Raw genomic sequence first — 16,577 nt, 5'->3', positions numbered from 1 at the left:
TAGAAGTGTCACGATCATTTGAACAAGTTCTATACCAATCGTTAGTAGGCCACTAAACTCGAGAGTATAGAATAATATCCATCTCACTATGCTTGACACCTATCGTGGGTGGAGAACCAAGAAAGTACCCAGAACTGCTCAACTTAGGTTGGAAGCCAAGTGCTTGAAATGCGCGAATCCCCTATGCCGAAATCTATAACTTAAGTGAAACTTTTTTTTATTCACGGGCACACACACTCCCGTACACTCACGCCTAGTGGAATTTCACCACCTATGGGTACTTGAACCCTTGACTGGGTGTTGAAACTCCTGAGAGTCTACCACCGAAGCAAGAGTAAGGACCCAAAACTTAAGTGAAACTAGGCACTTTGTTCTTTCACGAAGTTGTGACTTTTAGATCGTCGATTCATGGCCAAAGTTGGGGTACCAACTAACAATATTTCCCCATACATATCCATATAGTCGTGGCCCCGATCAACTATCGGTGACCGTCGAACAGACTTCTGATCATACCCGTCGATCGATGCATCCAAATGGCAGGCCGATTGTGTCTATGCGTAGATCATCACTAGGGCTAACTATCCAACGGTGGGTGTCAAGTCCTACGCCCTGTAGTGACCCCTAAAGGGTAGAAACACACTCCCCTAGGGCTAATATAGTAAAAACCTGGCCCTTATGGCCATTTACACCAATTCTGGCACTATATAAGGCCCTTGTTTGGGCACCCCCTCCTCCCATACAAATTTCATGCCTATAACAAGAGAAAAAGGGAGAAAGAAAGAAGAGGAAGATGAGAAAGGAGAAGAAAGGGAGCTTGGGGTGTGAGTGTTGGTGCACCTCCACCCTTTCATCCCCTCTCTTGTCACCTCATCGTAACCGGAGCCGTTGTTGATGTTTTTCCGGCAATGATTGGAGTTAAATATTGAATCACACTTGTAATTTAGGGTTCATTATATTTATTTTTCTCTAATCTCACAAGCTTATATGCTAGTTTAGGTCTTTCGAGATCTTTCTCTAATACTCTAACCCAACAAGCTAAGTGAGTGGGGCAAATCATTGCGAAGGTGCATATCATTATCTCTAAGTTATCTTTTATCAACCCTTGGGGGTCTCATTTAATGATTAATTGCTTGTAGATAAATTTATGTATAATAATATGTTAACATTTTGATTTTGTTATAATATATGTTATTTGTTGGATATAGATGCTCACATGTTTGATGAAATGCCTGAATAGTGGAATGTGTTGCTTTGTCAATACTCATGTGCTTGATTTAATGCTTAAGTGATTGTATTACTTTATGCATGGTCACATGTTTAATTTAATACCTTAGTTAACGTTGTACCCCATGGATGCTTACATGTTCGATAAAATGCCTCAGTGGTTGTGTAGTAGAACCTATTTTATAATTGTGTGATGTAGTGTTTAGTCCATAACGATACTTAGGATTGCTACGATTTTGGGTCAGTTGGCTAACCGCCCGAACGAAAGGGGTGGCTCAAGTTAGAGCGGCCACCTTAGGCTTGTTTGATCGACCTAGGTTGAACGCGGTGACCGATAGGAGCCAGACTACACAGGATACTGGCACCCAATGTTGGTTGCGTCGGGGTCCTCCCATGTAAATCTAATTAGTCTACTAGCCAATTAATCATGTATATTCAAAATGTGTGACACAACCAAATAGAATATAAGATATCCCATTCCCAATGGATGTGTCTATTCATAACCGTTAGTGCGATATGATCCCACTAAGACTTGTGAGTCGGACATGGTGGTATAGGACACTGTGTCTGAGCTATCGGCATACGCCGAAGTGACGAGCCTCCTCATAGTGACCAATGAGTAGTAATGGAAGTAATAAATCATTGTTTGAATAACTCTCATCAAATTACCCAGCTGATGATTTTGTGCCAGAGTACCGTTCGAATGATCCGGTGTGAATGAAATTGGGTGACGACCCCTTTTCTTTTGTGGTAATTTTGTTTTATGTGATAAGTTCGCACCTCAGAACTGAGTGATCATACTCGGTGTTTAGGTAACAACCCTTACCGGATTGATCCTCATAAATTTAGGTATCATGTCCTACCTTTGGAATTGTTGATTTGTGAGATAAACCGATGATACCTAAATTAGCATCAAGGGACACTAGTGAGGAGCCACTACGTGCTGCAACGAGTCATGTGATTCGAATAAAGACTATTGATATGATGTCGGTATCCTAGCTTCGCCAATATGTTGGATGAATGAAACTTAATAATTACTCGGCTAACACATGCAGCAATCGCATTGCATTAGATAGGATGTGGTAATTTGGTATTGGAGTTGCATGATGAAGAAGCGTTAGATTGTGAGGTGCATGCATCATTTGATAATCTCCCTCATGCATTTAACAAGAGTATTTAGGAAGTATTGATTTCTTATTTTATCATTAACTGCGCTAATTGAGTCGATAACATGTGTGACTTAGAACTAATGGAACTACTAAGTTAGCTACTTACTCCCATATAGGATGGTGTTTTAAAATACCAACCAAGCATATCATTGATGTAAGTACTGATGAGACCTCAAACGGGTAGGCTTAGATCATCTTGTGTCACACCGTCTTTATGTTTTTGAGGATTTGGCGTAAACTGAAAACTCTACACTTTAACCATCTTGGGTATGTATATTGTGGCTTGTATAATCCTCATTTGGGAAGACGCCACTTTTTAATTGTACTTTGACTGTTTGCCTTATATTTGTTGATTTTTGTTATCTATACCTCACTTTGGTTTCGCTAAATTGAATTGTGTAACTCTGATTATTCGTATGTTGAATAAATGTGAATCTGAATGAGGTCACACGTGCATTATTGTTTACTTCACATCCAGGAACTCAGGACCGGGATCTCTGTACTCAAGTGTTAATTTTTAGAGCGTGACAACCTTGGTATAAATTCTCCCTATTTCTCTCCTATGTATTTTTGTACGGAGGGGGCAACCACCGTTTTTCTATTTTAGTATATTAGAAAGGGCCGAGACACTAATAAAAGACCGTTACCGGCAGTCAAAAGCATTGGTAAAGGTCAAAAAAAGGGCCGATAAAACCTTTGTCGATGCTTAGACTAGCGCTGACAAAGGGGTGCTTCGGTAAAGGGTTTACCAATGCTAATCATCCTTTACCAGTGCTTTTTCAGTCACCGTAATTGAGTAAACTTTTCCGGCGCCCATTCTCCTTTTACTGCCGCTTTCTAGTGGCCGGCAGTAGTATCTAAATAAGCACCGCGATCCTTTCGTTGGAACTCTGAGAGAGAGAGAGAGAGAGAGAGAGAGAGAGAGAGAGAGAGAGAGAGAGAGAGAGAGAGATCCTTTCATTTATGCCTCTAATTTCAAAAACTCAATACCCATGAAGAACTTGCTTTGAGAAAATAACATGCTTTCATGACAATTATTCCAACCTCTTTCACTTTGACATGGTGTTTTATTCTCATTTTTCATTTAATAGTTCACGACTAATGTAGCATGGTTGGATTGGAGGTGATTTTCACAAGTCTTTCTTTCTCCTTTATTATCATTTCCAGCAGTGAGGTTTTCACTCCACTTTTGTGTTAACCTATCATGACTAGTCATGTTCCCAACTTAGGCATTTCTTATCTTGCTAAGCTAAAAATTCAGCAGATATAACATTTACCTGTTAGGAGGATTTTTATACTCTTATGGATTTGTCTATCAAGATGGACTAAGACCACCAGATTCATTGACTTAGGCATCCCCAAGTTCCTCAAGCATAAGTGATCGATTTCTTACACCCTTCAAAAAAGGGAATTAAGTGGATTCAATCCTAATATGGTACACTATAGTATACTGAGTAAACTCAGTGGGGCTTACCATGATGTATGTCTTTGGACCACACAACGGGAAATAATGAGAATTGAACCAAATTACCCTCCCTCCTCTATTGCTGTAATTAGAAATGTGCAGGTGATTTTGTCTCCAGTCAATCAGGTTTTGCTAGGCTTAAATAGACTGTGATGCGGCCACAAGTAGGATCCCTCAAAGAAGATATCCCTGACATATCTCAGGACTTGCATCATGCATTAAAAAAAAAAAAAGATAGATCCATTCTAGTTGGAACTCTGAGTTTCTTATAGAAAACCTTTAGAATAGGACCATAAAGGTTGTTCTAAATGATGATACTTTATAGTTCTTCATTTTTCCGAACTCATGATGAATCATCCTAATTAGGAAATCAATTCAAGTTTTGAACGTGCTAGTTAAGTATTTTAACATGATTTTACTCGTGAACAGTAACCAATCCTTGCCATACCTGTATCCTAAGAAGCTGTACTTCTAGGATCCATTGAAACCGATCTCTATTGTACATTTGTACCCAATATCTGCAGCTGCACTCTATTGTACTTTTAGGATCCATAAGAAGAATGAACAATGCTAGGTCAAAGTGAAATAAAAAAACCAAATCGTAGTTTCCTTAGTATTCAACTGATAATCTAGGCTACAAACTGCAATTACATTATTTTCAAATTGGACATGAAAGAGATTGTAGCTACAATTTAAGGGCCAGCATATTATGAATATGAAGAGATTGTTCATCATTGTCGTTTCCTCTTGATCAAACTGGATGTTTGGGATTCAATTCATTTATGCATCCAAATGCAATGTTGAGTAATAGAACAGAGAGTTGGGATTCAATTCATTCATGCATCCAAACACTGTGTTGTGCAATAGAAAAGAGAGCGGAGGACTAAAAGAAATGGTTCAGGGCAAAGAAATACAAGAAATAGAGCCATGTGAATTTATAATAACTTTATGGATATGAACTAAAAACAAGATGTCAAACAAAGTTCAGATGATTCAGTGATACATATCATCTGCTCAACTGCTAGATATTTAAATATGGAATAATAAGAAACAAGTCATTCATGGAATGAGCCATTATCCATTTCTATTAGGTGTGAGAAGCTTACCATGAGAACCATTGATTTCTGCCACAATTTTATTTTTATTTTTTTCTTTGTGGCATCGATAGGCCACAGAAAGCATTGCAAGACAATCAGATTTTAGATAATAAAATCTAAGGATAAGTTATTGCTTAGAATGGTTTCTTTGACAAGTTTAACAATTTTACAGCCTAATCATGTGAATCGTTCCTTAATTTGCAAACCCTTGTGCAAAAGAATGCACATGCATTTTCATTCTGCAGCACCATTGGAACGTCTTTCTCTTCATTTTATCTTGCTCCAGGTACATATTCCAACAGAACACACCTATCGTTTACATGAATAAGATATTACTTCAATAAAAACTAATATAGGGTTGAAGAGTTGATGAAGACTTTCACAGTGAATCTTAAATGGCCCCCAAACTTTGTAGTTTTGGAAGAGGAACATAACCATTTGGGGTCCCATCAGATTATGAACCCCGCATTGTGCATTGTTCATTGTTCATACGTGTGCGGTGTTCATGGACGAGCAATGTTACCATGCATGCACTATTCATCTGTATAAACACATTGGTTAGGCTCAATTGTTCTTCTAGAAGGATCCTATTTTAGATAGAAGTAGCTTTCCTCTCTTATTATCGTATTTATCTTTCTTGAACTTAAATTTGAAAGTAGATTCATAGTAGGAAAGCTGTAAATCAAACCTAGCCTACATATACAGGCCTATACATATGGGATAGATATGTTTTGTTATCTTATTATGGCAACGATCAAGGAAAAATGATTTCTTATCATTCTATTTATTTGTCTTGAACATAAATTAGAAAGCTAATTCATTGTAGGATGGCAAGAAATCAGGATTTACCTAAATATACAAGCCCATTCATATGGACTACTCATGTATGTTATTTGTTGAACAAAATTCAGAAGTTCGCATAAATAATCAAAGTCCTTTTTGAATAGAGACTCTTCTCATTGTCTTTTTAGTGGTGTGATGGCCCTAGAAGGTTGTCAAAACTCTTTAAACAGTCCTATCACCGATCCCTTTTTTTGTCTCTAGTGCATTGGATTTTCTTGAGACTTATTCTATGATTGTCTCTCATCTTCTTGGAGTTAAGAGGAAAGTGTCAAGTTCTGATGTACAGGATGTGAACCATGTTTTTATGGCAACAGATTGGCTTTCTTTCTCATCTTTCCTTCAAATCGTTCTGCATTTCTACTCTATTTCAATGATTTATTATTATTATTATTATTATTATTATTATTTTGCTTGATTTGATGCTTGGATGTGATTTTCGCTGGTTTCTTCACTGTCTTGTTTTTTTTTTTCCTTGATTTAGCACTAAAAAATGTTGCAAGTTAGTTACAATCTTTGCTTGTTTCGGATTAGAAAATTGTAGTATTAGTTTTTCATTTCATTTCCCTTTTTATTTTCTTTCTTTTTTGTTGAAATATTTTGTGATGAAATCCATTATAGATATCTGATCTTTTGCTGATTTTGAAAGAAAGATAAATTAGTAGATCAATTCCACTTTTATGCAACTGAGCTTAATTATGATGTATTCATGGCTTTCAAATGACATTCTGCAATTTTATTTTATTTTTTTGTTTAAAATTTCTACACTGAAATGATGTTTGTATTTGATTATTATTGTTGTTATTTTCTTAGAGCATTTTCTGAAAGCAAGTTCTTCATGGGTATTGAGTTTTTGAAATTAGAGGCATAAATGAAAGGATCTCTCTCTCTCTCTCTCTCTCTCTCTCTCTCTCTCTCTCTCTCTCTCTCTCATAAATGTTGTGTTTTGTGCATGGGTTCAGGATTGGTGTGATTGGTTTTGTATAGAAAGTGTTTGACTCTAATTTTGCAAATTGGATTGACTTAAGATCCAATGCATATGATAGGTTGGGTTACTAAATCTTGTGACTGGTGGTGGTAGCCTCCTTGTGATATCCATTTTTTTTTGTTACATTTTCATTTGCTATTAACATTCTCTATGCAATTCTAGCTAATCCAACCCCTGCACTTGTTGCAAAGGCAAATATGGTCTTATGTGTTGTAGTTACTGAGGCGGTTGTCATTTTGGCTGGCTTTATTGTTGAATTTTCTGTATTTTTGTTGTTTCATGGCTAAAAAAGCTCATGATTATGAGCATATAATCATATTTGCAAAAAAGAGATATCAAGCAATGGGAAGATTTGAGATATGATTATAGGTTCCTTTATGGTCTTAATATGTTGTGCATTCTGTTTCCATTTTCTGTAGTGTTTAAGCTGATTGCTTTTGTGTTTCATCTGCAGATTTTTTCAATAGATGAACAACTTGCTTGCTATTACGGATTCCCAAGATGTCGTGGGGTTGTCAATGACATTGAAGCAGAGGAGCAAGTTGCCAAGATTTGTGTGTGATCTGAATGTTTGTTGAAGATGGTAACATCACATGGTAGCTTTCATACACTATTCTCTGTAGGTTTTTAGTAGCTCTCTATGTCATGCCATGATATGCAGGGGAACTAGGCATTCTGCATTGTGTTATTTTGTTTAGTACAACAACCCAGCATGGAAAACCCATGAAATATTGAAATATAACAGTGCCATGGCATGAAAGCACTGTTTGGCATCCCACCCGAACGGTGCTGCACTATAGTATTTGGCAGAGGAGCATCAAGTGGGGCGCACATTTTGAAAAAAAAATTAAAAAAATTAATTATTATTATATTCCGAATCAGACTTCTCCGAGCATCAAGTGGGGCGCACATTTTGAGTTCGATGAGGACCTTTGGCCACTTTCTCTTGGCCCATTTACCCTTTTTGTTCTGAATGTGGCAAACATGATGATCGTATCATCTTATATTCTGCAAGGCATCGTCTATTTCTTCTAACCGTCTATTTCTCTGGACAGTGGAACTTTGGGCCAAGGCCTACCCACTATGGGGTATGTGTTATATCCACTTCATCCGTTTGCCAACTCATGTCCTACAACAGGACATGGCACAAACATAAGGTAGATCCAAAGCTAGAGTAGACTGCACCACAAAAAATCATGGGGTTAAAGACTCCTGCTGGTGGAACCCTCCTAGAGCTATCAGGATGTTTATGTGCCATCCAACCTTTCATTATGGCCGTTGACTAATAACTAACTATTTAACTTAAATTAATAGGGCATTTGAATCGTAAGTTACTTTAGATAAGCAACTTATGTTTTAAGTATCTTACCTTAGTTTTCACTTATTTAACAAATAAGTATGTTTCGCAAACGACATACTTATCGGCCAAAAAGTAGAACTACATTTTTGGTTTCCAACATTATAAGTAATTATTCCTTAAATTTATTTGGTCCCCATCACATCCACCATCCATCATATGAGGCCAACCTTTGATGCAGATCGCTCATAGTGTGGGCTCCACCTTTGAAGTGGATCGTCCATCATTAGGGGCTGACCTTTAATCTGCATTGTTCATTATGTAAGGCCCATTTTGATACAGTCATCCATCATATGGGCCTATCATCAATGCTATTGTTCATCATGCAGGGCCCACCTTCAATATCCACTACCCATCACGAGGAGCCCTCCTTTAATGTGGAGTGTCCATCATGTGGGCCATCCATCATGTAGCGGGCCCGCCTTAGATATGGGCCACTCATCATTAGGTTTGGCCTTTTATGTGGATCGTCCATCATGTGGGCCCACCGTGATGTGAATCATCTATCAGGGGCCCACAATTATTAAATTTCCATCATTTGGCCCCACCTTCAATGTGAGTTGCCGATTATGTGGAGCTTGCCTTGGATGTGGGTTATTCATCATTAAGGGTTGACCTTTGATGTGGACTGTCCACCATGTGGGGTCACCTCACTATAACCTTCTATCATGTGGGGCTCGACTTTAATATACACTACCCATCATGTGGAATCCACCTTTGACATAGACCATCCATTGTGTAGGCCCCACCTTTAAAGTAGGACGTCCATCATACCAACCCGCTTTGGATGCGGGCTATTTATCATTATGAGTTGACCGTTGATATAGACCATCCATTATATGGGCCCACATTAATATGGGGTCATCCATCATGTGAGGCCAACTTTGATGTGGATCATCCATTGTGTGAGCGCCATTTTCAATATGGTTTCGGGGCTCCTTTGATATGGACATTAAGAGAGAACCTGCTTACATGAACCGAGAGAGATAGCCCCCTTTGATATGGAGAGAGAAGTTAGAAAGCTTAAAAAAAGATTATTTTTTTCCGTTTAATTTATTGAAATAAATAACTTTTAGGGCGTGAGAAAAAAACCTTATTGAAATAAGTAACTTAGGTGAAAAAAGTAACTTAATCACTTAACATAAGTTAAAAAGTAACTCATTCAATGGATCAAACAGGCCATAATTTCTTGTATTTCTTTTTTCAACTTTTTGACTTTTCTACTTCCCTCCCTCTCGCCCTCCCTCCCTCCCTCCCTCCCATGAGATGGATAATCCATATCTAAGGAGGCCCCACGCGATGGATGGTCCACATTAAAGGTAGGGTCCATATGATGGACTGACCACATCAAAGATATGCCCCTAATGATGCCCACATTCAAAGCAGCCTGCATGATCGATTACCCACATGGAAGGTGAGGCCCACATGACCGACGGTCCATATGAAAGGTGAGTTCCACATGAGGGGCAGTGGATATTGAAGGTGGCTCGACATGATGGACAATAACATTGAAGGTGTGCCCACCATGATGGCTGACCCACATCAAGGTGGGCCTCACATAATAGATAATCCATATCAATGGCGCTGATGATGAATGACCCACATACAAGGTACACCCCGCATGATGGATGACCCACATTGAAGGTGGGCCCACATGATGGACGGTCCACATCAAAGGTGGGCTCCACATAATGGTTGGTGGACATTAAAGGTGGGCCCCACATGATAGACAACCTATGTTAAGTTCATCTCACATGATGACAATTCACATTAAATGTCGGCCTCTAATGATATATGATCGACATCCAAGGCGAGCTCCCTCAATGGACGGCCCACATTAAATGTGGGCCTGCATGATGGATGACTCACATCTAAGGTGGCCCCTGCATGATGGATAACCCACAATGAAGGTGGGCCTTGCAAAGTGGATGGTCCACATTGAAGGTAGGCCCCACATGATGGACATCTCATATTAAAGACAGGGATAGGGCCCCACATAGTGAACGGTTCACATCGAATGTTGGACAACATGATGGATGGTGGATATTAAGGGTGGACAAAACAAATTTAAGGGATAAGTACTAAAGTGACGTTGGAAACCAAACATACCTCTTCTGCTTTTTGGCTCGTAAGTAGTACAAAACATACTTACCTGTTTAAGTAAAAATCAAGATAAGTTACTTCAGGCATGAATAGCCTATGTAAAGCAACTTCGATCCAAACGCTCTGTAAGTGACTCTGATGTGGATGAATAAGGTTGATCCAAAACTTCTGTAACCCCTTAAAAATTGCAACGGTGGGCGTCCAATCCTCATTCTTTTCAATGGTGGGCATCCAATCCTTACTCTTTCCTATGGTGTGTTCCACTTGAGCTTTTGAACCTGTTTGATGTTTGGACCATGTCTAAAAATTGAGCTGGGCTGCTCGAACTCACCATTGTCGCGGCTGCCCCATCCTACCAGAATGGGAATGAAGATTCTCCGCTTACATTATGCATGTCCTCGGTTTAAGCATCTTACGGGAGAAACTCCTTTGAGGCGTTTCTTCGAGCACATAGCGTGCACACCTTATCTCACACACAAAACATAATTCCAGACTTCCAGTAAATTGAGATTTGATATGAACAGAAACAGGATGATAATACAATACAAAACAGTATCATTCCATTTCTCTTTACTTCTCTAGTTTCTCAGTGGGGACGATCAGAGTCGGTGTCGTCGATGATGAGATTGACGCCATTGGATTTGAGGGCGTTGATGATGGCCCACACCTTGGTGCGGTTCTTGAACCCCTTCTTTTCGATCTCCTTCTGCACGTTAGCGTGGATTGCTCTCCCTCCATCGCTTCTTTGGCCGATGCCCTCTACCTTGAGGCGCATGGCAAGGACCTCTCCAACGGCAGCTGCAGCCTTGGCATTGCAAGAGCGGCCGCACTCCAGGGCGTCCTTGAGGGCGTGCTCCACCGACGATGCAGATACAACCACGCGTCCGTTATTGCGGTCCACCACGTTCGCTGTTATGTACTTCAGGGACATGAAAAGCCGCAGCACGTATCGCTTCGTCTGGTTCATGGTACACCTCTCTCTGTATTGTTCTCTATGTAAGTGTTTGACGAAATGCCTGAATGATTTGCTCGAGGATGAGGAGTTCAAGAGATGCCTCTCATGCGATGAGGTCGAGAGCACTGGTTGGGCTCGTGTACCTGAACACGGGAGCGAATTAGGGGTTACCCGCATAAAACGTTAGTGGGTGTGACCCTGACCATGAGGCCGACCTTGATGAATGTGCTATATATCCACTCCGTCCATCTGTTTCTCAAGATCATTTTTAGTTTGTGGTCCCAAAACTTAAGTAGATCCAAATCTCAAGTGGACCACACCACAGGAAACAGTGATGATTGAATGCCCACCATTAAAAATTACGTAAGGTCAATGTTTATTTGCCATCCAACCTGTTGATAAGGTCAAACAGACCTGGATGAAGGGAAAATACAAAGATCAGCTTGATCCAGAACTTTTACGACCCATATTAAGTTTTTAATAGTCAATCGCCACATTTCCGGTGGTATGGTCCACCTGAAATTTGGATTTACTTATATTTTGGGATAAGTCCTCAAAAGAGGGAAAAACAGACAGCGGATATATAACACATTCACCAAGGTGGGCCCCATATGGTCAGGGTAACACCCACTAATATGTTAACAACTAATCCGCTCCTGGAACATGCCTTGGACTTGAAAATGTTGGCCCATTGATTTGCAGGTGGAACTTGCACGAGAAGAATGTATTACTCTTACGGCCTGTTTGGCCGGGCAGACTGGATGGGATTAGATTGTATTGGAAGGGATTGAATGGAGCAATCCTGGGATTGGCCGGGCATGCCAAACAGGCACGTTGAACTTCTGCCTGGATTGGAGCAATCCCACGGGATTGCCAGCAATTCATTGACATCACCATCATTACCTTGAAATCCACCTAATCCCTCCTAATCTCATTTATTTTGCCTGGGACATGTTTAGTTGGATGGATTGGAAGGGATTGACCTGGTGTAATCCTGGGATTAGCCAGGCGGGCCAAACATACTCAGTGATAGATTCCCTGGATATAGCAATCCCCAGCAATCCACTGACCGAGCTATCATTAGCTGCCATCCACCCTAATACAATCTATTCCCATCGGATGGGTCTCTCCAAACACGCCCTTATAGGCATGCTTGGAAACAACTTCACGTGCGTGAGATCCATCCCGTCCATCAGGTAGAGCACCGCATGTTTTCTCTTGATCCCAAAAATCAAGCTGATTCAATTCTCAGGTGGGCCAGCCCATGGGGAATTATACCTAAAACTCTTAAGTTCATTTATTAATAGCTCTATTGAGAGTTGAAATTGTTGGCTCTTGTCTTTCCAATTTGGTCATGTGAGGATGTGAGAGAGACAGAGAGAAGGGAGAGGATGCATGAGAGAAAGAGAGGATCGAGAGAGAGAGGATCGAGAGAGAGAGAGAGAGAGAGAGAGAGTGAGAGAGGACCGAGAGAGAGAGAGAGAGAGAGAGTCCTCTCTTGGACGGAAACGGATTCGCTACTCCCCCTGACACCAGCCAATGGCTGGTGGTCGGTGCTTTATGGGCCCCACCATGATGTATGTGTTTCATCCTTGCCGTCCATCTATTTTTACATATCATTTTACTTTATGAGACCAAAAATGAGGTATATCCCAATATCAAGTGGACCACATTATAGGAAAGAGTGTTGAATGAGTGTTCAACATTAAAAACATTTTAGGGGCCATAAAAGTTTTGGATCAAGCTGGTTTTTGTTTTTTCCCTTCATCTGGGCCTGTATGACCTAATCAATAGATTAAATGTCAAATAAAAAGTACAGTGGGCCTTAGGAGGGTTTTAATGGTGGATATCCAATCACTATTGTTTTCATGTGGTGTGGTCCATCTGAGATTTATATCCCTCTCATTTTTGGTATCAAGCCCTAATATGATATGTAAAAATGGATGGACGGCATGGATGAAACACATACATCATGGTGGGACCCACAGAGGTCAGTAAGTTGGTTCGTAATTTTGACCAGAATATTTGGCCCATTTTACATATCTGGTCCATTCACTCTATTTTACTGATCAGTACCCTCAATTTGACTAGTTACTCATCTCAATCAGTCTACATATGAGAAAGATATTGGGCATACAAGATTGATCAACAATTTCAGTGAAATTTGATTTAAACATCTGAAGTTATTTACTCTTCAATATGGATTGATTAGATTGTCCAAAAATGATTAAAGGTTTAATTAGTGGATGTGCCTAATAATTTAGTAATTTTTTTTTCACAAATAAATTTTAATATCCATTCAAAAATAACATTTTTTTTTCAAAATGTATATTTTTTAACTCTTAATTTTTCTTTGAAAACTTTTAATAGAATATCATTTTTATTATAAAATATTTCAAAAAAATTGTAAAATACAAATGGCTGGTGTCGGGGGAGTAGCACTGACCACCAGCCATTGGCTAGTGTCAGGGTGGGTAGCCAATCTATTTCCGTATCTGTAGGGTGTCTCTTGGATGCCCTACTTTCACTCACGCACACTTCACAATTTCTGTGGGCCCCACTATGATGCATTTGTTATATCCACACCGTCCATCAATTTTGAGATATCATTTTAAGTCATGAGCTAAAGAATGAGGTAGATATAAATCTGTAGTGGACCCCACCACAATAAACAGCGGGGAGAGTGATTCCCATCATTGAAACTATCTTAAGGCCCATCGTAATGTTTATTTGAAATCCAACCTGTTGAAAAGTTAAAAAAATACATGAAATAAGGGAAAACACAAATATCATCTTGATATAAAACTTTTGTGGCCTTTAGAAGTTTTTAATGGTGGGCGTTATTGTCCCACTATCTGTGCTGGGGTCCGCTGGAGCTTAGAATTTAACTCGTTCTTTGGATATTGCCCTAAAATGATGTCTCAAAATGGATGGAAGGTGTGGATATAAAACATACATCATGATAGAATGAGAGGTATATGGACCACACCACATGAAAACAATAGTGATTGGATATCCATCATTAAAATCCTCAGCCCACTATACTGTTTATTTGACATTCAATCTGTTTATTATGTCATACAGGCCTAGATGAAGGGGAAAAATAAAAATCATCTCGATCCAAAAGTGTTATGGCCCCCAAAATGTTTTAAATGGTTGACGCTCATTCAACACTGTTTCCTGTAATGTGGCCTATTTCATATTGGGATGTGCCTCATTTTTAGTCTTATATCGTAAGATGATCTTTAAAAATAGATAGACGATATAGAGTAAACACATACATCATGGTAGGGCCCACAGAGCACCAATCACCAGCTATTGAAAGTTTTCAAAATAGCGCGAAAATTTTGTAACTCAAAAATTATGATATTATTCTTGATGGTAAAAACATTATTACCGACGGTTTTCAGCCGTCGGAAAAACTTTTACCGACAAAAAAAAAATTTCGTCAGTAAAAGTTGTGTTTTACTGACTATTTTTTTTTCATTGGGAAAAACATTATTCCCTACGGTTCTGATTCGTCAGTAAAACTTTTACTGTGAAAGATTTCATGATGGCGCGAAAATTTCTATCTTAAAAATTTGAATAGATGATGGTAAAACCATTATTACCGACGGTTTTCAGCCGTCGGGAAAACTTTTACTGATGAATTTTTTTTTTTTGTCGGCAAAAATTTCGTTGGTAAAAGCTCTATTTCTTGTAGTGATACAAAAGCAAGAGTATAAAAAATTAGCATACCAACTTCCAATGTACAGTTATAAGTTGAACCACCAAGGCCATGGCTACGCACAGCGTCTGCCCTGCTAACACCCATTTAACCAAGACATGCATGAAACTAGCACATGTAGTAGTGTATTCATGGAACTCGCCCATGGTATCTTATATACAATGTGTGACCGTATAATCTAACGATGAGTAGTTTATTTTAAAGCTGGCTAAACTTTTTTCCCAACCTTGACCTCAGTCAAAGGATGCCCTATTGGTACCAACTCAGGTTCATATAGGACACTCGCCCAAGAATTTAAGGGACACTCAATCCCTAAGTTGTCGAGTGTTCTAAAGAATTGACACATCATATAAGGTAGTTGTATACTTTAATAAATATCAATAAAAATCAAAGGTAAGCAAAGCAAATGTATATGAAATGCCATGAGATGCATGCGGAAAAGTCCATCCGTGCAAGTGACTACTTATCCAATCGTGTCCATTCTCTTTTAAACCATTTGGGCTTCTTGATCATTTTCCTATTAATCTGTGGGCTAGATTTCGACTATCGGTATTTAGACAGTTTTCTCTTTCGAGAGAGACCATAAATTAAAGGATCTAGTCAATGCATTATACTTAAGCAAGTACTTTCACACTAATATATGAAGAAACCAATAATCATCAACAATCTAACCGTTGATCTACACCACTGACCCCCTGATACTTAGATCCATGCCTTAGATATTTTGTTATATTGATCATACATCATTGATAATATGATCCGAACCATTTATCAGGTCTAATTATATCAAGATCTCATCTTAAGCTTCATCGGATGCTAAGATCCATCCGATCCAACCATTGAATTTTATGATTCATCTCAACTTTGGATCTAACGGCTTGGGTTTATAGGTTAGTTCAGGTGGATCTTATGTTCCTTATATAAGATCCTTCAATTTAGGTGTCCTTGTTCAAAATGAACGATTGGATTCAGCTAGATCGGAATGTTAATGGCCCAACTTGATCATTTTATATTTTTCCTTACTATTCTATGGCACAGATCTAAGATTGGTCCAGTGATCATGACGATGAAGGCTAGACCATGGTTTTAGGCATGATTTAAACCATAGAAAGCCTCATATGAACAAATCTACCGTTGAATGGCCAAATCTACCGTTGGATCCTGGTTTAGGGCAGTTAGGCCCATTTCTGATATATGATTTAAAATGATGGGGGCCCATTGATCTTGCGCATGATCAATGGTAGGCCTAACATTCCACAACTAAATTAGATTCTAGTTCTTATTTCCATTTCCAGATTAAGGTCCAAAGGTAGGGTCCACCTAAATCAAGATTCTCAATAAATCAAAGGTTCTTATCCAATACATCTAAATATCATCAAAACTCATGTTATTCCGATCGTAGACATGTTCAAATGATTAAATAAAAGATCGTGGTGGGGCCCACTAAGATGGTAGGGATTGCATATGGTAGGCCCACCCAATCATGTTGTTTCAGATCTATAAGAATACAACTTACAGATTCAAATCTTTTGTCATCCAAAAGTTGATCTTTGTGGTGGGCCATTCATAATTCCAAGGGCTGATCTAATGATTTTACATATTTGGGTAATCCAAATTCCTGGAACGATTTGTATATGCCATCTTTTTCTATG

At 39.1% G+C, this 16,577-nt stretch overlaps 1 protein-coding gene across 1 annotated transcript; it reads right to left on the bottom strand.

Moving 5' to 3' along the window:
- Positions 1 to 10,737: 10,737 nt before the first annotated feature.
- Positions 10,738 to 11,900, bottom strand: LOC131231418 (uncharacterized). The gene has a single exon (XM_058227589.1). It carries the CDS (start codon positions 11,373 to 11,375, stop codon positions 10,830 to 10,832), a length of 546 nt encoding a protein of 181 aa, XP_058083572.1. The 5' UTR covers positions 11,376 to 11,900; the 3' UTR covers positions 10,738 to 10,829.
- Positions 11,901 to 16,577: the final 4,677 nt, after the last annotated feature.

Source organism: Magnolia sinica, chromosome 17, assembly GCF_029962835.1.
Source record: "Magnolia sinica isolate HGM2019 chromosome 17, MsV1, whole genome shotgun sequence".
Classification (NCBI taxonomy): Eukaryota; Viridiplantae; Streptophyta; class Magnoliopsida; order Magnoliales; family Magnoliaceae; genus Magnolia; species Magnolia sinica.
Note: the sequence above shows the minus strand (reverse complement) of the source record. Positions and strands in the feature narration are given on the sequence as shown.

Excerpts from the sequence above, each read along its gene's own strand:
- LOC131231418 (XM_058227589.1), bottom strand. The coding sequence starts at position 11,375 with ATGCGGGTAACCCCTAATTCGCTCCCGTGTTCAGGTACACGAGCCCAA.